The sequence below is a fragment of the Anomalospiza imberbis genome, chromosome 10 (genome assembly GCF_031753505.1).
Source record: "Anomalospiza imberbis isolate Cuckoo-Finch-1a 21T00152 chromosome 10, ASM3175350v1, whole genome shotgun sequence".
Taxonomy (NCBI): Eukaryota; Metazoa; Chordata; class Aves; order Passeriformes; family Viduidae; genus Anomalospiza; species Anomalospiza imberbis.
This window is the reverse complement of record NC_089690.1, coordinates 8,309,900-8,333,545: the sequence shown is the minus strand read 5'-3', so window position 1 is coordinate 8,333,545 and position 23,646 is coordinate 8,309,900. Positions and strand designations below refer to the sequence as shown.

Below are 23,646 nucleotides of genomic sequence, written 5' to 3'. Positions count from 1 at the left end.
AGGAATCTTATCTTCCTTCTGTAAAACCAATGATACAAAGTTGCATGTTTCACTTAGTTCCAGTAACTACCCACCCTCCATCTGAACAGCTTAGAGAACAGTCAGCAAGCTCTCTCCTGGATTCTGTCTGCACTGACAGATGCCATTATCCATTCAAACCAGAAAACCTGCAGCACAGCTCCAAGAGCAGTAGCAGTTAGTTACACCAAGTTTACTACTCACAGCTTCAAACTAGCAAGTCCTGTACAGCTGCCCCAGGTTTGGCAATTAGCAACTAAGATATCTGTCCTGAGAGTCTGTGGAAGCACCATGACTGAGCTGTGCAAGGACTGCGGGCAGCCTACAACTCGGGTTCTCTGCAGTACCTTTATGGCACCACAGGACAACTCATAAGGGCTGCAGTTTGCACATCACTTAGCTCTGTCTTGGCTTACAAAGCACAGGCATTTTGTTCCTTTGCAAGTGATAGTAACGTTGAGATTTATTCAAGGTACAGGGGTTTGTGGACACAAACAACCCTGGAATTTTAAAGACAATTTTGACTTCAGGAGAAATATTTTAGTCATTATGATTTGTGTACTGAGTTTGTGTGAATCACCATCTCCCTATCCCTTCAATGCGAAGTCAAAGTTTGTACAGAAAATATCCTCCCTCTCTGTTAGTACAAGCATGAAATTTTGCTTTTTTAAGTCTTTAACTAGCTCTAAGTAACATTCCGGGGGACTTTTGCTTGCTTTTCACCTCTAGAATATTGGAAAACAGAAGCATTATTAGAAGAAAATTTAACTTATTTGCTTATTAAAGATTGGACTTTTTAAATGTACTGATTCAGTTTTCGGAAAACAGAGAAATATTAGCCCAACCAGTCACATAAGTGGTACTTGGTTTTTTATAGCTTCAGGTTCTAAAGGGGGTTCCTTTGTTATTTAAAACCACCAAGTTAGAGGGCATCCAGACACTGTTTCCCTATTTCAAAGATTTAGGCAGCTTTGACAAAACAATTGTAGCAGGTCTTCACTTCTAGCACTAACTATTTGTCAGCTGTGCACATCCAGACTGACTTTGTATGAAGCACTAAGAAATGGTGAATATTTGTAGAGAGTTTACACTACCTTAAACTACTGTGATAGCCTCATTCAAGTCAGAAGTTCCACTTTCCTCATGCTTAGAAAGGTCTACTCCATTCTGGTATAAGAGGGGGATTTTTTGCCACATGCTTTAGTTCACATAGCTTTTATAAAAACCATCAAGACTTACTGACAAGTTCAAAGAAACAGATATTTTCAACAAGCTTTTCAAAGTCTAGAAGTCAAGTGCGTCATAGTTCACTTATCCAGACTTGCATCCCTTGAAAGGTGTAAAAAAAAACAGGCTACAATGTAAAAAATTGAAGTACAACAGGAGAGCTATTACAATAAGTCTCTGAACAGAATCTGGGACCCTGGGACCATCTTTTCTTCCTCTCCCTCTGCCCACCCCAAGTATTCACGTGTAAATTTTACCTCTTTCCATGTTTACATATATTTTGGATAAACACCTAAAATGTTGTTGCTCTGTCTTGGCTCAGTGGATCTTCAATGCAGATATTCAAGTATTAAGAAAACGCAGCTGAACAAGGATATGTGTCCACATAGTACAGTTTACAGAGAAGCACAATATTGACTAGTCTGCAGTACATTCTACCCCAAATCCCTGAAGTAATCTTTTTAACTTTGGGATCTGTAGCCTGCTTCCAGAGCTGGCGAAGATCATCTACGTGTCCATGAGATGTCATCATCTTGTTATAAATGCAGGGATGATATGGAGCCTTTCCTTCCCCAGAAAAAAATACATGATGTTGTGGTACAATTCCCATTTTATTGGCACAGAGACCCATGAAAACATCATCTATATAAAGACTTGTATTCAGAGTCAATGAAGCCTCATATACTTTAGCTGCTACATCATTTGATATTACATATGCAGCTCCTGCTGTGTAGTCAGGGTAAGAGGGCCACTGGTACATTTCATATGGAACGTAGTATTTGCTGCTCTTGTCTCTTACGGGAGGGGATCCGCGATGGACACGACCAATCCAGAGATCTTGAGCACCCATTTGTGTGAGACTTTGGAGATAATCGATGAGATTTGGCATATGGATAAATATGTCATCATCTGCAGACATAATGAACCTGGCATGAGGACAGTAGGCATTCACCCAGCTAAACTGCAAAAGCAATTTAAGAGTAAGATTGTGAAAAGTATCCAAGAAGTCTTGCTGAATCAAATCCTGGTATTTCTGGTCTTCGAGCTCAAGTTCTCTTTGCTGCTGTGTTTTCTGCAGATGGTGTGTTGGTCGTCCTAAAGCAAAAAGTGTTTTAATGTTGGCATTAAGTTGAGAACGAACATACTTCTCATTACCCCAAGTTTGTCTAATTGCATCCCTTCGATGACGGTTTTCAGGAGAAGACTTCACAAACAGTAGGAGAAGGACATCCTGCTGCTGACATTTCTCTCTGTGGTTGATCAAGTACTGGTAGCTTGATACTCTGTTCAGGTTATCCCTGCTGATAGAGAGGCTGTCATTCACAAAATGGTAGCTATTTATGAGGTATCTGTAGGAATAGGACTTCATATGGCTCACAATGTGATTATCAAACGGTACCCAAAAAATCATGAGACACAGTATGAAGCAAGTGGCACATATCTGCAAAAAATGGCATTTTCTGACTCTTCTGGGACTAACAAACATTCTGATGCAGTTTTTATAATCCTTATTTTTGTCCTTATATTTTATCAGTGTTTTTACAGTGCCTGTGTTTTCGTTTAAGAGCACAGTGTCACCCTTCAAGATAAGTGTCCCTTGTAAGGCATGATGTCTTTCATTCAGTATCCTTGTGAAGACAGCTTTGTTCACAAACTTCACAAGTCATCTTTCTCAAAAAACGTTTTTCTTTGATTGAAAGAACACAGGCAGTTTTGAAAGATGAGACTCGCAGATGAGTATTTTCCCTTCGGGGCATCTTGAAGCAAACACTACAGTTCTAGCTGGAACTTCTAGTATTTCTTTCCTTTATGAAGATGAACACCTGCCAGTTCTGAAGGGGGAGAGGAGAAAGGTTTAAGTGAGCTGTTATTAATACATTTGGTTTTAGGTTTGGTAACAGAAATGAGGTGACTTTTCAGTCACTGCCCATCACCACCCACGGACACACATCCCTCCCACTCCTCAAAATAAAAAAAAAGAGCCAGGTGGCAGCAAGTCAGAGGCGGTCAGTAGCCCGGAGCAAGCTTGTGGAGGGAGGTCAGTGAGAGAGGAGAGTGACACAGAAATCTCTTTCTTAGAAACCCCCACTGCCGTTAGCGGGCAGATGACAATCTTTTAAAACTCCTCTAAGCCCGGAGAGCGCCGCACCCTGCCAACGGCCGGCTTTACAAATTGCCTTTGGGCCGGCAGTCGGCTGGACCCGGAGCCAGGCGGAGCCCTGCGACTGCTCCCGGGCAGTGAGCGCCGGGCCCGCGCTCGGGGTCCCGCCCGGCCGCGCTCCGCCTCCGCACAGCCCCTCGCCCGCACCGCTCCTTCCCCCAGCCCTGGGGGCGCCTCGTCCCGCACCGTGGAGGCCGCGAAGCCCCAGGCCGGCCCCGCCGCTCCGCCCGTCCCCGCCGGCCTGAGGGGAGCGGCCGTTGGGCCCGACGGCCGCCAGGCGCCGCGAGCCCGCGCCGGCCCTTACCGCCCGCGCCTTCGGGCACCCGAGTTACCGGGACACACGGACACACGGACACACAGACTCTGCCCGGCCCTTCGGGCACCCGAGTTACCGGGACACACGGACACACAGACACACAGACTCTGCCCGGCCCTTCGGGCACCCGAGTTACCCGGACACACGGACACACGGACTCTGCCCGGCCCTTCGGGCACCCGAGTTACCTGGACACACGGACACACAGACACACAGACTCTGCCCGGCCCTTCGGGCACCCGAGTTACCGGGACACACGGACACACAGACACACAGACTCTCCCGTTAGGCACCTCTGGCACAGGTACACCTCTCGACACCGCACTGCTCACACTTACAGCGCCACTGCCTCTGCTACCAGCCAGGGTTTAACTGAAGAATCCAAAGCACAAAAAGCCACCCAAGTTCAGCCTTCTTGCCCTGCACGTTAAAATTTGGTTCTTGTAGCCAGAGTTGTCTCTGCTGTATAACAAACAAGAGCAGCCTGAAGTAGCAACTACTTGTTCATTCCATAAAAAGCCAAAATTAGCTGTCAAGAAAGAAGTGTAGGACTAGCACCATAAGGTGCATCCCACGAACTAAGCACTTGTTGCATGGAAACAACCCCAGAAGCAAGAGAGCACAAGCCATCACTTTCAAGTCAGAAGTTATGTGCAACACAAATATTTTGAGACTGTTTTAGCCATCTGAAGTCTTGCAACTAGAATAACATGATGAGAACACAATAGAGTATACAGTGATAAGAATACCTGGGGCAATTTTGTGGTGCTCCAGGAAGGGGACCAGCTGCTCAAAATGGAAACCATGCATTGGTGTACCCGAGGATTGCAGATTGTAATGCATAACAGAAAAGCTGTATGGGCAGTTTGGTGAATAAAAGTCAGTCAGCGCTTTTTATAGTATCAGTTTAAACCCTTTTTATTTTGGAAACATGAAGTTAAACAATGCACGTCAGGGTTATAAACTCAGCAACTTTACAATAGAACACTATTGCAAAGCTTACTCTTGTTTCAGATGAAACACAGGGATGCAGACAAGCTGGAGTGTTATAGAAATCCCAACTTTTGGTAGCTCCTTTTGAAGGAGTGGGTCTGAAACTACCAGGTAGTCAGGCTGTTCACTGCCATCATGATAAACTTAAAACAGAGGACTGAAAGCAAAGGGAGCACAAAGCAATCTATTTAACCACCTGGAGCAAAGTTTACCCTGGTAAACACAAGGATACTCATCACCAAATACAACTTTTTTGGATTACACTTGGATAAGAAGTTCAGGAAACAGTCTGCAATTGCCAAACCCATCAGGTAAAAGGAGTCAACAGTCAACACCACAGAAAAAAAGGAAATGGTCACTGCAAGGTAGCAGTGAAATTAACCTACATGACAGTTATTCTCCACTAGGGAAAAACAACGGTCTCCAGAAAAAAAACAAAACCACCAACAACACTCAAAACAAACCCACACACCCGCCAAAAAAATCCGCTACAAAACGCATCATGGAAATAGCTTTAAATATGGAGCAGGTAGCAGGGGACAAGAGGCATGCATAGACTCAGTTTTCTGCTCCCTAGCACCCTTTCCTGAAGTCAGGGATGCTGGAAAGAGAACTTAAACTTTTCCTATGAGGAAAAAAAAAAAGCCATAAAATTAACTGGCTAAGGGCTGGAACAGTCTGGTCTGCCATTTCCTTGTTCTAATCCAGTGGAATTGGATGAACCATTAGTAGACAAAAGTTGTTCAGAATCCTCCTTAGAAAAATACCTCTCAGGTAAAACTTTAAAATGTGACTATAGATGAACAACACAATGAAATTTAAGACTGTCTATACCCACTCAACCATCTCTCCAAAAAGGCAGGGAGATTTGCACTGAAGGTACAAATGCACAAGTAGACTCTATTTGAGTGTCAGAACTTTTTATAGCCCATTTACAAGAACCAGCCTTTGGACTTAGTCATGTTGTCCTTCTCTTGACTGGAAAACAGACTGAGACACCACAGCAGCTATTTACTGCTATTCAATTTTCATCATTCCAGGAAAGGAAAGCAATCCAACTCATCAATGTGTTCTCCCTAGCAAGAGGAAACGCCATGGAACAGAGATAAAACCGTGCTTGACAGTCATTTTTCTGACCATAACTAAAGTGATTTTCCTCTTGTTCTGCATTTCTTACTTGTGGCTTGAAAGCTGTTAGTTCCACTCTAATATTGGAGAAAGACTGTAAGAACCAAGGATCCATACACAGTTCCTGTAACTGCCTTCCTTTCTGCAGATTTAAGATTAGAGCTGCCTGTGGTATTCCCCCCACAGTTGCAAGTACTGCAGGCTTTTGCCATCCTGTAGCAATCCTGTCTTTGCTAAAGGAGTTTTTTTAACCTTTCAATACTTCCACAAGCATGACTCATTGTAGCAACTGTTCACTATTCTGAGTTTTGCATCTGGAATATATTCTAGGGTGAAAGAGGAGCTGGCATAGATTGACTTGCAAACTCAATAGTTTGTAGAGTGACCACTATGGAAAAGCAAATCCTAAGGGACCTACTTTAACTTTTGAAAAAAGTCAGTATGAAGTTTGTTTCAGGATAGAAGTAGAACAGTTTTGGAAAGTCAACTAAGGAGAGACAGACAAGACATATCCTAAAGAGAAATGAAGACACTCTAGACATGAGACACCAGAGGCACAGACCCTCACAGGAAGAACCACGAAGAGACAACGTTTACACAAAAGACGTCCAACATGGGGATTTTTCCAAAACCACCCTGATAAAAACCTAAATCTCAAAACTCCCAGCTACAAATTTTGTCATGTGGTACCATAAACAGGGTGGGCTTCAATACACCACATCCCAGCACGACATGTATTTTAGGACAAAGATCATAACGTGTAGTTATTTTTCACTCTTCCCACCTAGGACAGAAGATAAGTTCAGATTCACAATGGCTTTGCCAGGATATACCAGGAAACACTATTTTAAATAGAACCATTTTTTACAATCAACTTGTAGCAACTGGCCCTTTCATATCAGCAACTCTTGATTAAAATTCAGAAGATCTACCAGAAAGACTGAAGACCTCAAACATTACCTAGTTCCAAACAGAAGTAATCTGAAGTGCTGCTGCTTTCTATGTCCATGTATTGTCTGTCCTTGGCTTTTGGGGACAGCCTCACAGTCACTCTGCCCTCTCATCCTTACCACACTAACCTTCCAAAGTTTGCAACAGCTCTGGAATTTATATAGTTGGTCAACAATCCATATTTAGCTCCTCCCATCCCCTTACCCCCAAAAAGCAACATGCTGAATCCCGGAAGGAATTATCATAAAGTGACTAATTGAGGTCCAGCTGTGCCTAACCTAAGTGCACAACAGGACTCAAGGGTTTTCTTTTGTAGAACCTGATATAATACACAGTTTCTGAAGCTTTCAGTCTTTTGAATTCTAAGGCTACTGCCAGGCTCTGGTGCTACAGAAATTTTGAAGCCCTAGGACAGGCTTTTGCTTTAAGGTCGGGATAGTATCTGTCTGATACTCCATATCAGCTTGTTTGACACTGGAGTGGATGCCCAGGTTAGAAGTCACATTGTAGAAATGTGTTTCAGCTGTACTCCATCCTGCTTGCTCCATCTTGATGTCAGATGTGACATGAGAGATCCTCTAAGCTGCAACACCACTTCTACAGCACTAAAGGAATGTGCCCAGCCACAGAGGTGACAGGGGCAGATATCTTGCAGTTAAAGCTGCATGGGCCAAGATTATCACTGCCTGGATTTAAATTCAGAGAGATGTGTCAAGCCTAGTGTAAAGATGGAACAATCCTGAAAAGAGTGAGTTGGATTTTCTTGAAGCTTTCAAAATCTGTTTAGAAAGGGACTATGGGGTCCAAAGAACACATCTTGATATGTTTGAGAGTTTTATTTGTTAAGTAGAATTCAAAACCCTTTTTGCTGTGTTTGAAGCAATTTAAACAGTTATAATTCCTATGAAATTGAACTCTCCCATCTCTAGTATTCATTTATGTACTGTTTACACCCAAAGTCCAAAGGAAATCTAGCCAAGTTCACACATCAAATAAGCTGTCAAAACACAAGTTTATCAAGACTTTTCATTATGATTGAGTAATTGAAGATGACAAAAGTATGTGTCTAAGTTAATGGGAGCAAAGCCTGAATGGACTTTGCTGCTTACAGCTTTAGCTACAAGATTATGTAACCCAGGTTCCTCTGATGGCTTTTCTGTTGCTGGCGTGTCTTCACAAGTCATGTTATCTGTCATCTCTTCCTAAGCCTATGTCCTCCTTCTTCACTTCCCATTTTTTAAAAACCTCTTATAAATTAAGCGCTTATATATTGATCTTCAGAGTCTTCTGTTATGTGAGCTGTGCCACGAAATAAAGAACAGTTCCTGGCACTTCTAGAACTTCCTGTCATAATGACAGAAGGTCACTTTAGGAAAAAGAGATGCAGTAATTGGTTAGCTAAGGCTGCCTTCCTACACAGTTTGCAAGCAACAAGATGAAAAGAAGTCACAAGCAGCCTGCAAAGAAAATTATTTCAAAAATGTAAAGACTTCCCCTATTACACCTTGTTCTGCCCAAACTGTTGAGAAATGGAAGCCAATGCAGACAAGTATTCTTTAGGAAAACATGGTCACAGTGGCAATGGAATTAACAAAAAGAAATAGTCCTGTGCTCCAAAGATCTATGAAAAGTTTAGAATCAGGTCACAGATGTTGCATCAATAAGGAACATAATGCAGCAATGACTGACAGTAGCTTTGCAAATTTTGTTTCAAGAACATATAACCCATCTTTTGCAACTTCCAATGCAGGCTTCACCTGCAAGCTCTTGAGTCTGCCTGCAGCTCCTACTCAGGGTACAGTTTCCTGGGATGGTACAGCAGCATTCTTACACGCTCTTTGTGTATGTGTTGAGGACTTCTCAGGTTGAACAGACACCTGACTTTCCATGAAGGTGAACATCCAGCACTTTCCAAAACACAGACTCCTTAAATGATTCTGAAATTGCTTGGTCAAGAGGAATCTCCTTATTTAAAACAATGGGCATTGAAGCACAACACTATGTCCAGGGAAGTTCTGTATCAGAATAACTACAGTACCACCTAGAAAAATGAGCCATTTGAATCTGTGCCCAATTGCTGATTCTCACTGATGGCTAAAACTTGCAAGTGCTGAGCAATGTTGGCAGAGAAATTAAAAGGATGGCAAAGCTTTAAATGGCAATTGAGGAAAGCAGTTCAATTCCTTCAGGGCTGGAAGCAGAAACAGGTTGTAAATGCTTAGCACTGCCAGGAAGCAGCTAATTGCCAATAGAGATTTAGTTTCTACAGAGGTTTTGCACTTACTGTAACTGTTGGGTGGAAATAAAGAGAATGATTTCTTCTGCTTTTCCACTATTGGGTGGAAAGAGAGAGAATGATTTCCCCTAAAATGAACTGAAACTTCGCAGCTGCTACAAGCCAATGTAAATGGAGACGTCTGCCAGAAAGGACAGATTTGCCTTCTTAAATTGCCTTTATCAAGATCAGTTGTCCAAAACAGCCTTTATGGAGATGGCAGGAGAGGAGGACCACATCTTTCAGGAATCAGTCTACATGAGACTGCAGTTCTCAGTTGTTTTAACCTCCCATATCCACTGCAGACTCTTCCTCATACAACCTAGAAGGAAGGATGGCATTTTCCAGAATGACTCTCCAAAATATGAGTCATTTACTTCAAGGGATTTGCATTAAATGCACAAGCACCAACATGAATGTTTTTGTTTTACATGCAGCAGATTAGGTGAAAAGAGCCCGTTCTTCGTACTGACAGTAAGGATGATGTTCTTAAGTTTCTGTCTGTCAGTGACATGATTGAGGCCACATGTCCTCATGTTCTGAGAGGAGGGACTAAGTTAAACACTCAACTTCCACACAGACAAGTCAGAACTCTTGAGACTCAGCTACAAAGGCTGTAATGGCACCTATTGTACAACACACCACATCGTTTTTGGCAGCAATGAGCTCTAACGATGCACTGAGCAGTCTGAATTTATGTAAGTTCACTTCACATTGCCAGCATTTAAAGACATATGACTCTGGCACACCTTTCTCCTCCCATGCACCAAGGCAAAAAGAGGTAGCAAAGGGGCAGAGCACATTAACTGCAGCTGTTAATGTTACCCCATTACTATAGCCTCTGGAAAGTCACCTCCCTCTCCATTTTACAGTAGATCATTTCTGTTTGTATTTGGAGTCTTATCTGGAAGCTTCTGTGCAAGTGGTATAGTGAATTTTCTAGTGATTATAATATCACTTACTCCCAGGATATTATAAACACAGCTCGCCTGCAAAAGCGGGCAAGGACCACAAGAGGCATTACAAAGGGCTCTCTCCACTACTTTCTATCCCACATTAGTGTATTCACCTCTTTACAAAAGTGGATTTCAGACAATCTTGCAAGAAGGACATCCCATTAAACAGGGCACACTTTGAGCTGAGCACTGAAAAAAAAACATTTTCCCCATATAGAGAAAGCAATTATGAAATATCAAACAGTTAAGGATCCAGTACAAAACTCAACACTGGAAGACAAGAAATTGGAAATTCCCTAATTAGGGATTAATACTGAATGTCCCTGTTTCATAGTATGTTCCAGTTGAAGAGCTACAATATCAGGGCTCCACCTAATCAGTAATCTTTTCGGGTGCCTGTTTTGAGTAAGCCCATTCAAATATTTATTTGCAGCTAGATTTAGAGATGTTATTTCCTGCCTATTTTCCCCACAAATCCAAGGTGATTTCTGTTCCAGTCTGCAGGCCACACCTGAAGATCAAGCTGAACAACTATCTGAAGCAGACTTTTTCCATGCTAGCTGCCAAACTAAAAGAGGAAGTCAAGTTTCAGACTGACACAACTAACCGTAAGACTAGTTCAAGCTGCCTTTCTATGGAGCCTCTCAGAAACCTTTATTTTGCCCAGTAAGAATACTTAAAAATAATGCAGTGAGTCAGAAAGTGTGTGAAGGGCTTGTTTAAACCGAAGGCTAACACCATTGTACCATGGCCATTTCTAGGTTTTAAGATTTTCATTCCAGAGTAAATATTCTCTCATCTGCTTCCCAGTCTATCCGTCTTCCTCAGGCAATACTGTAGCCTATTACCCTAACTCAGCATCTAACTCCAAATGGATGTCCCACACTGCAGCAAGAGCTTGGATGTTACATGGGCCACTACAATGTAGGCACTGAGGCAGGAAGACAGACAAATAGGAATTTGTTAGTTCAGTTTTAGATTAGGATGTAGGGTGTTTTTGTGCCAAATTATTGTGTTTTTCTCTTTCAGTTAGACCAGTGATGATAAAACGTGTTGGTATTAAAAATGTCAAATATACTTGTTAACTTGCAGGGTATGGGAGTATTGTGGGTTTTCTTACTGCTCTATTAGATTAACTCTCCCTGTTCTGCACTGAAGTTAGCACAGACCAGAGGTGAACTCTTGAGTCCATATAGCAGAGTATCATCCCATCAAAACTTCCCAAATCATCTCAGCTGCTCTCTTAAGCATGGTTGCTTCAACTCAGCCAAGTCTTATGCTGACTTACCATCCAGACACCATTTATGCTCTATAGACAACTGAGCATGACAGAAGTCCTGCATCACTTTTTTCTGCTTCAGATCCTTTCCCAAACCTACAAGTAGAGCCCAGGGAGACAAATCTTCAGGTTTGCTTGTAACCTGCAAAGTACACACACAAGAGTTTGAGGAAGCTGGGTTGCAGAACACTAGTGTTCATTCCCATCCCAAGATCCCATCAGTCAGAACTGACACCACTTTTACTGAAAACTCTTCCATCAACCAGGAACATAGCCTGGTTTTCAGTTCTGTTATGAGGGAGGTATCCAGGTCTGCAGTTTCAAGGCCATGCTTTCCCTACCACATGCACACACCCAGCAAGCACAAGGTCCAACGCTACACTGAACCCACCACGCACAAAGCTGTACTTCGAGCAAAGCACACGCTTACACAGACAAGTCTAGTAATTTAAACTATAGGATCAGCCTAGAAAGGAAGCTGCTCTGTGGAGAAAAACAATACTTCTATCAACATCTAAGGATGCACGTGCATATATAATTAATTATTAAAAATGAGCTTTCTGATTAATGATAATGAGGAAGAGAACCTCTTTAGGATGGGCACTAATGACTCATCCCCTCCCATGACTTCAGTGGAGCTGCCACTACCACAACACTTCAGAGGCCTCCTCTTGAGATCACCAAGAGCAAATATTGCCCAAACCACTCCATCTTTCCATATACCCACAGACCTACATGCACTTAAGACGAGACAGTCATTGCCCACTGTTCTTTGGCCCTGAACAGTCTGCTCTTGTCCATCCTCACCCCCTCCCATTCACTGCTGTGCATAGCTACCAGCAGCACTTCAGCAGAAAGAGAAATGATGTATTCTGCTCGAGGCTGAGGGAAGAGGAAAGCTGTTAATGACCCCGGTCTGCTTCTTGCATAATCCCATCTAGTGGGTTGTCTTCTTTCATTCATAGGAAATGCATCTATTTGAATTAAGCAATCAGCCTGTCCTGTCACACATTCATTTCTTGTTTAGCACTTGTACTGCAGTTATTTTCTTAAGAGATTAATTACCATTTGGGGTAGCTCAGCAGTAATTTGATAAAACTGTGCAGATGCTGTGTAAATGTGAAGTTTATATATACTAAACACACATACATTTTCTATAAAAGCCTGAAGTACCAGTCATTCAAGATATACTAGCAGAAGTTAAAGAACTTACATTTTTAACTACTTTAAAAATAAAGTTACACAAACAACACCTTAAATTCAACTAAAGAGTCATTCTAACTTGAGGCAAATCATTATCTAGAAATAGGAACACATCAGACTGTCCATTTCTTCTAACTTCCAGCCTTCAATTCCCAGTTTTCACAGACCAAAGAATAGCCCGAAATAGCTGTAGCATTGAAACTGAAGAAACGTTATGTTAGGAGGCACGGGAGATGGTTTGAGTAACCAAGCACTATCCAAACAAACAAGCACTATCCAAACCTGTAAGGTTCATGTTCTCCAATCTCTATTTGTGTAAAAGATCCCACTTCTTGGGAAGGGGCTGTCAGTTAGGGGAGAGGGTTATAGAAGATGGCAAAGTTTTGCTATTATAAGTGTACTCGATGAGCTGGCCACCAAAAAAGACCAGAGAGGATAATGTTTCCCCACTGATTTAGCACTTCTATGACATCTGGATTCATCTATCCAGCTACCCTTTTCCATTAGTTCAGCAGTGAAATGTTTAATTTCAATTGTTTTATATGATTACATAAGTTTCAAGGTTCTTGTGTGGTTTGCACATTTTAAAGTTTTCAAGGCCGTCAAATATTTCACAAGCCGATAGTTCTTTGAAAATTTAAAAACAGATTCAGTACTGAAGGTTTCTACATGCATATTCGGGGTCTCCATGATTGCCTCAAGCCAGCCAGAAAGATGTAAGCATTTCAGATTTTAGGATAATGTGGATCGAGAGCCACCTCAGCATACACAAAGGAGCTGCAGACTGGCTGGGATAATAGCGGTGTAAGGCTTTGTTTAAGCCTGTCTGCAAACGGGGTGGAATGAATTCCATTAGTCCTCTCCTACTTCTGTGGGAACTAAGGAGAATTTTGGCTTTTATACAGCCTCTTCTGCAATGCAACAAAGGCAGGGATTGAATAGGAGATGCTTGCCTGCTCTTAGTTGTTATTAAATATGGGGAGCAGGACGAGCACAGACTCATGGCAGAAAAGCAAAGTAAAGCACCCCTCCTTCCCCACCCCATGCACTTTGGAGGAGCACAGAGCTGCAGCCGCTGAAAAACAGCATCCCGCAGTTCCAGCTCACCATGGCTCAAGTGCCTTCCCTGAGAGCTGCTAACAAGCAGCCACAACAAGCTACAAAACAGAGAGCTAAGCAAAGAGTTCCTCAAGATGCAAATCAGAAAAGAAAAGTCAAACAAAGGAGCTGCTAAACACTCCCAAAGTGTTTAATAAGCACTGAGATTTCTCCAAGGTGATGGTCTTTGTAAATTAAATTAAGGAACCTGTGTTCTTGCATTTAACCAGAAGTGCTTGTCTCAGCTAAGAAGAAAGGGATAGTAGGTCACACTGGTCAATAACACCAAGAATCAGTAAAATAATATTTTTACATATATAAAAATACATGTCTGTTTTATATATGTGTATATATACACATACACACTTCTTTGCAAGATTAATATAAGCCCAAGAATGTAACAAACTACCTACAGCACTTGCATACACACAGCACCAGTTTAGGAACTGCTGGGAGGACAGTTTAGTGGAACGGAGTTAAGTAGAAACTACAAATGCAATTCAGTGAGAGACAGAACCACAGAAAACCAGTCTGTGGACTGCAGAAGGAAGCTACTAAGATGGGAGCAGAGGCTTGCAAGGCACGGGTGACCTAAGGCATGACTTAAGAAGGAAAACCAAAGATGTCGCTAAAGAAGCCTGATCGTTCTAGAAAGTTGAACTTGGAGAACAATGCACTAGAAAGCCAGTATTTGTAATTATCACAGGACTTTACTCACGGCTCGCTGCAGCCGGAACCTCAGTAAACAATTAGTCATAGGTATGGTCCCTTTGCCACCCTTATTACTCACTAGAAGGCTTCCTACTAAAAATGCAGTGAATAAATATGTTACTGGAAAGTCAGGAACATTAAAAGGAAGAAAGCACTTTGTGTGAAAACCCTTTGTGTGGTTTTAACAGTAAAACACATGGCTTGCACAGTGTGGTGCACAGTGCAAAGTTAAAGACTAAGCATCCTTTAGTTAACTAAGTCAAGTAGCAGAAAGTTCATCCTTCCTCTGTCTGTTTCATATTCCTTACAAAAACACAGCTAATCGAGGGCTGAGGGCACAGGGCTGCAGCGCTGTTTGTAAACTACTACTGATGGGTAGCAGTTTAAAGAACAGGAAAAATTAAGTTTTCTGCCCTAAGACAAAAGGTCTGTTTTGTCTGACAAGCCTCCTCAGGTCTTAGTGGAAGTGAGATTGGAAGAAACAAATTATGCAGGATACAATAGGAGAAAAAATGTGAGCAGTCTTAGGCCAACAGCATGTTCAATTTGAAGAAACTTTCCTGAGCTCTAAATGCAAAGGACCAATTAAATCCTTTCTTTTGCTGCCATGTCCCAAAGCACCTCCAACCATGTGCTCTGTGTTGACAAAAGATGTTCTTTATTCCAAACTTCCTGCCTCACCTGAGTTGGTGAGGTTGAGCTGCTGCATGTGAAGGGTGATCATGAACCTTTATAGCATGGCAGCATTCCTGGGAGTTCTGAGTGACCATTTTTTATTCAAGTTTTAAATTACATTCAGAAATCTGGAGTTGGTACCAGACAGTCAACCTTGACCTCATGAAACTGCTTTGCAGAAAGCCAAGGCCGGAAATCCTATAGCCTTTGGTCTTTGCAGTGTGTACATGTATGTCCCACTTCAACAGTGCTGCCAACTAAGTTGCTTTTTTTCTGAGGTCATCTGTTTACAGGTTGTTTAAGCAGCCCTGGGATCTGTTAGATTTTCTGAGTTATTTGGGCATGTAGCAGCCACAGCATGTCCAAGCCACAATTCTGAGTTGAAGATCAGACTACACAGCTGGCCAAGCAACAAGTAAGCTTCAGGACTGCTGCAGGTTTATTCTAAAATGTTGAAATTCTCAAATCAAGGCATGTCATCATCCTACTTCTATGCTTGGTGCTGGTTTCCCCATTGACTATAAAATTTAAGTCAAGTATCATCTTTCAAAGATCCTTCCACAGCATTCTCCCCTTTGCTGCCAGGGGCAAATGTCCTACAAAGAAAACTTATGAAAGAGTGGAACCTCTAGTATCCATAACTGTTATTTCAGTTTATGAAGATTCAGGAATCCACACATCTCAGTTCAGGATCTGGACTACAATCTCCCAAATGTTGCAAAGAATCCAAAGATATGTCTCCTTTATGAGAGAAAAATCCTGCTTTCACTTCTGGCCAACCTGACAGAGTTGGGCCATGCTGCTTTCCACAGGAATTTAAAGATTAGTTATTACTGTGGTCTGTTGAATGAGATAGCCTCACTTGAGATGTGCCCATCCTAGGAAGCTAAGGAAGGTGTCTGACTAAACTCTGCAAGTGCCATGTGGAAGGAAGAGCCGGTAATGCAATGCTAATCCATTACAGTAGTGCAATGCTCAACCATCAGGTGGTTCCCTCCACCTCTTTCTGCCCGTCCCAAGTCCCAGCCAGACCCACTGCAGTAACAGCAATGTCACAGGGAGGTTTCCCAACAACAAAACCCCCTCAGTATTTCTTGTACTTCTAGTAACCAACATCTTCAAGGCAAAGGATTACCTAGACAACTGCTCAGGTGCAGAGGGATTACCATGGCAGAGGCAACACTCAGTACATCCTGGATGCTGTAACACTGATGGTGCAGAGTGACACCAAACACATCAGCCACTGGCATTTCCAACGATAAGCCATGACTTGCAGTGTTTTCCACATGCTTCTCCCTAATCTGTAGGTGAATTACCATTCCTATCATCAGTACTCACTACTCCAGTTTGGCCAGATGTCAGAGACACTGTCCCAACTGCTGCTTGGGGCAGCAGGAGCAACCAGTTTGTTTCTCAATGATATGGGATCTCAGAGAAATCAGAAAGTGATACAGTTTTGTTTCACTCAGTGGAAGACAACCAGTAAGCAGATACTATTATATTTCTAAGCAGAAAACCAAACAGACTCCAAACCCCTTACCTGCAAAAAAAGCCCACATTTTTACAGTGATACTACATTTCTGTATATAACAGATGGTGGATTTGTATGAAACAAGTTCTGGGGAAAACAACCAATAACTTCCATAATACCAGAGCAACACCCAGCTCTATGTGGCAGTCCAGGCTTCTGGAATACTGCTAGAATATTCCACAGCTGTTATCAACAGTGACTTACTGTCTCCTGCCCTATTCAACAAAACCCCCTTAGAACGCAGCTATTTTTCCTTTTAAAAAATAATCAGTTCCTTTTCCAACCCCATCCTTTTGCCTTTCCAACTGCTAGAAGAAATGCAAGTACAGAGGAGAAGTGAGAACCAGACAGCATCGTACAAACTAGGTTTCAACAGCTGCACTGGTAGTTTTAACACTGCTGCTAAGAGATCCTCAGGCATGCGCCTGGGTATCCGAGTTGAGGATGCTGCAGCACGTACCGAGTACCGCACTGCCTTGCCAAGATAATTACAGGGGTTCCTATCATTGTCTTGCACTCCTACATGCAAGACAATGCACTCCTACTACAACATGTAGTTGCTCACACCGGCATCTCCCAGCTCCGGATACTTCCAAGATCTTGCGCAGAAGCAGTTAACGAAGCTACTGTCTCCCAATCAGCCCAGGTGATTTCTGTGCTCCCCGCAGCGCGGATGAGGCGCTGCGATTCTCCCTTTCCTGGCTCCCGCCGCCCCCAGCCCGGCCGAACCCGCGGCTTTGCCCCGCGCCCGCCTCCCGGCGCGGCAACAAGGGCATCCCCGGCTCTCCCGAAACCTTTGGAACCCAGGAGAATGGAACATACCGGGAAAGTCGCGGGCTGGAGGACACCCCACCGCCCCCAGGGGCTTTCCCCCGTGGCTGTTGCCTTCTCCCGGCAGCCCCGCGGCCCCAAACCGATGGTGATCCTGCCCGCCACCGCGCCTTCCCCCATCCCTGTCCTCCGGAGCACCCGCGGAGCCCGGGAGCGGCCTGGGAGGGGCGGCGGGCAGGGAACAGCTTCCAGCCATGCGGCTGCGGGCGCCCTTTCGGGGGAACAAAGGCGGGAGCCGGCGGGCCCGTCCCTGCACACCCCCCGCCGCCAGCCTCCCCCCTCGGGAGCTCCGCAGCCTGGCCAAGAGCACAGACAAAAAAAAAAAAAAAAAAAAAAAAAGATACTTTTTTTTTCAAGCTTTGCTTCGCGCAAACGGCCTTTTGAAAGCGTTCACTCTCCTTCTTTTCCCTAATGTGATTTATCCTGCCGATTTTTCCTACGGGGTGCCCAAAAACTGCTCGGGGCGGCGGCAGCTCCGTGCCCACGTTCCGCGCTCAGCAGGCGGGCAGCAGCCCCGGCGCTCTCGGGGGCGCGTCCCCGTGTTGCAACGCAGGGCTGCGCGGAGAAACTCCCAGCCGGATCGGCGAGTTTCTTGTGTGGGAACAGTGGAGGAAGAAAAAAAAAAATACCACACTTTTCCTGTAGAAAAAAAAATTGTTTGGAGGAATAGGAAGCCGGGAGGGGCTGCTGGAACAAGGGGCGGGAGGAAACGGCGCGTCTTTGAATGGGTTGTTTCACCGCAATGCTCGAGTGGCCGCGAGTTTTCCCTCCAAGGCTCAGGGCATGAGAAAGACCCTGAAAGAACCACAAAAAGGCTGATAATTTTCTGGCTTTTTTTTTTTTTTTTTTTTTTTTTCTTCCTAAAACATAATCGACTACCAGACAATCAGAGGTTTGGAGGGAATCTGCTAAAAGGTTACACAGAACAGGCATCAAAACTACACTGAAGTTTGGGTCTCGTTTATCACAGGAATTTGAAATCCCAAACCCCAACAAGACCCTTCTTTAGGACGGGAAAGGGGCAAGAGCGTACGGCGATAATGGAAGCGGTCTGCACCGAAACCTCGGGAACAAAGCAATTGGAAAACTCGTTTGTCCAAAGCAGGGAACCGCAATTCCTGAAACGCGGAGAAGTGAGACACCCTCCTCCCCTGAACAGATCATCTCTTACAATCCCTGAAGCCAGGCAGAGAAGAGAAGAAATAGCATTTAGAAAACCGGAATATTTTCACTACTTTTAGTTACCCGGCACTCGCTTTAGCCATCAGAGGGGCGAACAGCCCGGCCGCTCTTACTTCAGAAAGCGCGAGGGGCAGCGGGACGACGGACACCCAGCAGAGATCCCCGCAGCTCACCTACCAAACTGGCCGGAGAGCTGCTTTCTCCTCCGCTGGCTTCCTCGGGCAGCAGGGACGGGCCAGGACACGGCGCTCCCCGGCAGCAGATGGGCTCCGGCGGCCCGGGAGCCACCGGCTCCGCCCCCTGCGCCGGCTCCCCGCGCCCGGCCCGGGCTCCCTCGTCGGCTCGGCCGTCCAGGCTGCTCGCAAACACCCTGCCCGCCCGCGGCGCTGCTCCCGAGCGGCTGGGCAGGGCGAGACTGCAGGGTGCGACGTGGGAAAACTCTGTCATGCGCTGACGCTCGCAGCGCGAAAAGTGATGTGCTAAAAGTTCTAAAGTACTTAGATCTTAAAAATTTCTTAGGGGACGCCATAAAAGTTTAGCTAATTGGTCCTCTAAGTCTCCGAGGTGCCAAGTAACATCTTATTGCTGGGACGTTAGTTTGTAGGTCACAGTGAAACTTGTCTGTCTCACTTTGCTTTTGGGAATCTTCAGAGGAGTAAAGAAGAGCACGATTTAGGGTTTCTTTTCCTCTTCCACCTTCCTCACAAATCTTGGTGACTTCTTTACACCAGCCTGAGGGGAATGCCTGATTCATTGAAGAACATCAATAGTAAGTCAGTGTCCATGGGCAGTAGGACTGAGACAGAAGTATTTAAAAAACAAACCAAAGAAAATGCTGTGAACGCGCCTTCATTGAATACACTTTTGCCAAACTTTTGTGAAGAGAAAAACTGTGATTAAAATGGCATTCAAATTCACTTGGAAAACCACTACAATGCTGTGCCTTGTGTAATTTTATAGACTCACAGAATCATAGAATTCTCACTGTCTGTAAATATCAAACACAAACCCATAGTGTATCTCCAATTCTTTCACATGACTGTGATTGATCTGAATCATTCCTGACCTCATCATTGACTTCATAGAATTTTAACTATTGCATATCATGACAATTAGGGTCTGTTTGTCACTTTGCAACCATAAATCTGACAACATCTTTGTGAGGCAAGGAATTGTTTTCTTTTCACACACAAGAGAGAAAATAGAGATAGGAATACTGTTGTCAAGGTCACCCAGCAAAAGCAGAGCAAGGGTAAAACCTGAGCAGCTGATGATCCTATGGAAGGATGTGTTGTTTTGCAATAAAGGTTTTGCTTGGGAATCTTCAAGGCCTAAGGAGTTTTTCACTTGATCTCTCCTTTCTCCTGTGTGTGTCCTAGTATGACTAAATACTTTATAGCAGCCTTCCCAGATTTTTCTTTGTCTGTTTGATTCTGGAGTAAGACGAAATATAATTCCGTGCAATCTTCAGTTCATCTTAAAAGGAAAAGTTTGTAGGTCATTGTGGAGATTTGACATGTTTTCTGAGCAGTGTTTAAAAAACAATAGAAATAACCTTATAAACAAAGCATCATTCATTTTTCTTACCAAAATGATAATTGTTGATTCCTTTCCTAGTTCATAAATGTGTTGGATTTTTTTCCCCATACATTATTCTTCTTTCTTACTTTTAAGTGTCCACATTACTGCATTATCTGTGTCTGGATAATGCAGCTCCCAGAAAATACAGCTTTAATGAGTCACAAAAAATCTGACTGATTTTGAGTCAGTCTCAAAATCAGGAGATAACTTTAAAATTTAAGGTGTGTTTATGTGGAAACATCATTCAGACATAATTAAAATATTTGAAGAACTGGGTCCATAGAAAAGAAAGTCAGAAATATTTCAATTATTGAACAAAAATGTCTGTTTTTAATCAGCACTGCAAAGAAACAGAGTTTGTCATACAGTTGTGTCCACCTTTTTCCTGAAAAGTGACATCTGCTCAAAGGATCCACAACCTTTTCTTTGTCTTCACTAATGTCCATCTTGATTGATCTGGATTTTCTCCAACTGATGTCACTAAAGTAATCACACTTCATCCTGCTTCTGACCTGAAATTGCAGTAGGAAAGTTTATATCTGTATCTCTTCATAGATTTTATTTTTCAGTAAACAGAATGCAAAATGGAATTCATTTCCCCTGTCCCCTTTCCCCTTTCTCTTCCATTTCTTCCTTTCCATTTCCCCTTTCCCCTTTCCCCTTTCCCCTTTCCCCTTTTCCCTTTCCCTTCCATTTTTTCCTTTCCATTTTCCCTTCCTCTTTCCACTTTCACTTCCCTTCTCCTTTTTCCTTTCCACTTTTCCTTCCCTTTTCCATTTCCTTTGTATTAAACCAAATCTTGTAAGAACCTCTGTTGAGATAAAACTTACCTAGAAATTAAGCTCCACCTTTTCTTTTTTTTTTTTCCCAGTGATGCTGGTAGGGGGAGTTTTTCAGAGCACCACCCTTATTTGCTTATAAATTACATTCAAACATCCCTTCTCGGCCGTATCAGGCCCACTCAGCCCTGGCAGAAGTGCAGAGCTGGTTGTGTCTCTAAACCAACAAAGCAGGAGGCAGCACTATCTGGCTGGCTGTTCTGAGAGGCCCCTCACACGTGGTTTTCCCCAGGAAACCTCCCCTGCTGTAATCATGCTGTCCTGCATGCACAGGCTCAGGTCACTGTGCAGAGAGCAGCGTGGTTTATCAGTGGAAGGATGTGGGACAGTGCAATCAGCTCCCAGGGATGGGGGTTTAGCAGGTGCATCCCTGCTACCCAAACAGCCTTTCCACTTCGCTCAGTCACACCATGGCACCAGTATCAACCTAGGTTGGGGGTTTGATTCCTGTGTGGGCCACTCACTGGCCTCACATCCAGCTGGGAACCTCAGGCTCTGTTTCAGAGTAAATAATGAGTTGATAAGATTCAACAGAACATGGAGAAATACCTAGATGTTACTGTTTTGTAGAATGGTTTGTAATTCCTGCAGATTTGTGTTGAGCTGCTGTGCTCTTATTGCTTCCTACTGTATGAGCAACATGGTTTAGCTGTTGTTGCCCAGTGGAAGAGGAAGGTCTGAGGGAAATTCCATAAAATACTTTGTAACACAGAAGCCTACTTACCAATGAAGTATTTGCACAAGGAAGTTGGGATCAGAGATCTGTAATTTAATGCTTCTGAGCCTTTGAATCTCCAAGCAGCCCTGAGGAAGCCACACGGTGCTCTCAGAGGGGTTGTGCTTCTGGCCCAGCTGCTGCTGGGTTCATCCCACAGGCCCAGCCCAACAGGAGGGACTGGCATGATCCAACAGCACCTGTTGTGTTGTCCAGTGCAGCCCAGGATAGTCCCGGCCCAACATTCATGAGAAGAGATATTCAGTCAATGGAAAGACAATCTAAAAATCCAGAAGCACAGTTCTATTTGGTAAGCCAAACCAACATCTTTTTGTGTATCCTTGAGGTGCTTCTTGTATGAGAAGTGTGAAAGTCTTTCACAACCACATGACTGTGCTTAGACTTGTAAGTATAACAGAGCTGGGTATTTTTGACAAAATTTCAAGTGAGGTAACCCTTTCTAGTTCATTTGCACAAATGTCTGTAGGCAGCCTGTTCTGTAGCAAACTGGCCAAATCATGCATTGACTATTTTGCTGGAATATTACTCAATTTATGTTCAAATGTTATTGTGGGGAAATGATTTGCTTGGCTGTTCTGTGGTTTGAATTTATGGCCGGAAATCTGATTCATAGATCTATTCTGAAAATAATTTCACAACCAGTCTAAGCTCATTTAGGGCTGCTGCTGCACCTTTTGCTCTCTCTTTCCACACACTCACCTCATGTAGTTTTTTGGGGTTTTTTTCTTTTTTGTGAAGTTGCTTTTGAGTTGGGTCAACTCCTTTTTCTCACCAGTTTACCTGAGTGTGCATGCTGGTGTACACTCACTGTCAAATGTGAGGAAGGAGGCAGGATGGCGGGACTGGGAGCATGCAAAGATGCTCAGCTGTTCCCTTATAGTTATGGAGTGGATAAACTGATCAAGAAACTCCATCCAAAAAGCTGATATTGGCAATCCCCATCAGATAGGAAACTGAATTGCCTGTAAATTTGGAATATTTTTCTGGTTGATTTGCTTTGGATCTGATAAACCCAGCATTTTTCTAGTCCACCTTGCAACAAGGGCTGGGGGACTCTTGGGCAGTGCTAGTGCTTCATTTTGAAAACACAGAAGTATGACACCTGTTCCAGGGTTTTCTGACCACAGTTTCACTCTTTTCATGAGATGACCCCCCAGACTGTGCATGTGGTTTTGGTGTTCTCAGTGAGTGGTCAATATGGCCTTGACAGAGATCACTTAGAAGCACAGCCATGTGTATCTGGAAGTGACTGGTGTGCAGTGGCAGGAGTTACAGTGTTATTCATGTTTCATCTTCATTCAGGTCTATTACTGCTGAATAATAAGCAAGGCATTGGTAGTTTTGTACTCAGGTGTGGCATGTCACATAAGCAGCATAATCCCTCCTTTCTGAATTAAATTCTCATGAGACAGTAACCTCTCCTACATTTATATTCAGACAGAATTAACTTCATGAATGACCAGTTCAGGGTTTGAAGTCTGAGGTATCATTTTTGTGACTTTAATGAAAGAGAGTCAAGTTTAAGACTAAGGAGTGGCCTCAGCTATCATACATGCATGGAGCACTTCTGTACACATGCAAAATAATCTCCAAGCATGTACACAGTCCAGACTCACTGCTTGTCCTCTGAACATGCACATAAAGTGTGCTTTACATACTGAGGAAACCTGTGGAGCATCTGGGATCACTTTTGCACACCAGTAGCCAGCTGTCACTTTGCATATTCACATCCTGGAGTGTGCAGCTAGTGTGCCTGAAGGTGTTTATGCCCTTAAATGACAGGTTCCCATTGTAGATTTGGATATTATTTAAATCTAAGAATCCTTTAGATTCAGTGTATCATATTATCTGGGTTGGGGGTTATTAATCTAACAAGAACTGGGGACCTCCAGTCTGTGTATCACTCTGAACATGAGAATAAGTGTATCACTGAATCATCAGGTTGTGTGGGTAGA

General features: G+C 43.5%; 2 protein-coding genes across 13 annotated transcripts in view; one reads left to right on the top strand and one right to left on the bottom strand.

The window, feature by feature from the left end:
- Nucleotides 1-23,646, top strand: part of MCF2L2 (MCF.2 cell line derived transforming sequence-like 2) — a 156,303-nt gene that overhangs the window by 81,467 nt on the left and 51,190 nt on the right. The window lies entirely within an intron of this gene.
- B3GNT5 (UDP-GlcNAc:betaGal beta-1,3-N-acetylglucosaminyltransferase 5) lies at nucleotides 497-18,842 on the bottom strand. Of its 2 annotated transcripts, none has more exons than XM_068200412.1 (2): nucleotides 18,713-18,842; nucleotides 497-3,077 (listed from the first exon to the last, which is right to left on the bottom strand). In XM_068200412.1, exon 2 carries the CDS (start codon nucleotides 2,729-2,731, stop codon nucleotides 1,595-1,597), a length of 1,137 nt encoding a protein of 378 aa, XP_068056513.1. In that variant the 5' UTR covers nucleotides 2,732-3,077; nucleotides 18,713-18,842; the 3' UTR covers nucleotides 497-1,594. The 2 variants fall into 2 exon arrangements, with proteins under 2 accessions (XP_068056513.1, XP_068056514.1); XM_068200413.1 differs by lacking the exon at nucleotides 18,713-18,842 and adding an exon at nucleotides 3,554-3,568.

Coding starts and splice junctions, on each gene's coding strand:
- B3GNT5 (XM_068200412.1), bottom strand. CDS start 2,731: ATGTTTGTTAGTCCCAGAAGAGTCAGAAAATGCCATTTTTTGCAGATA.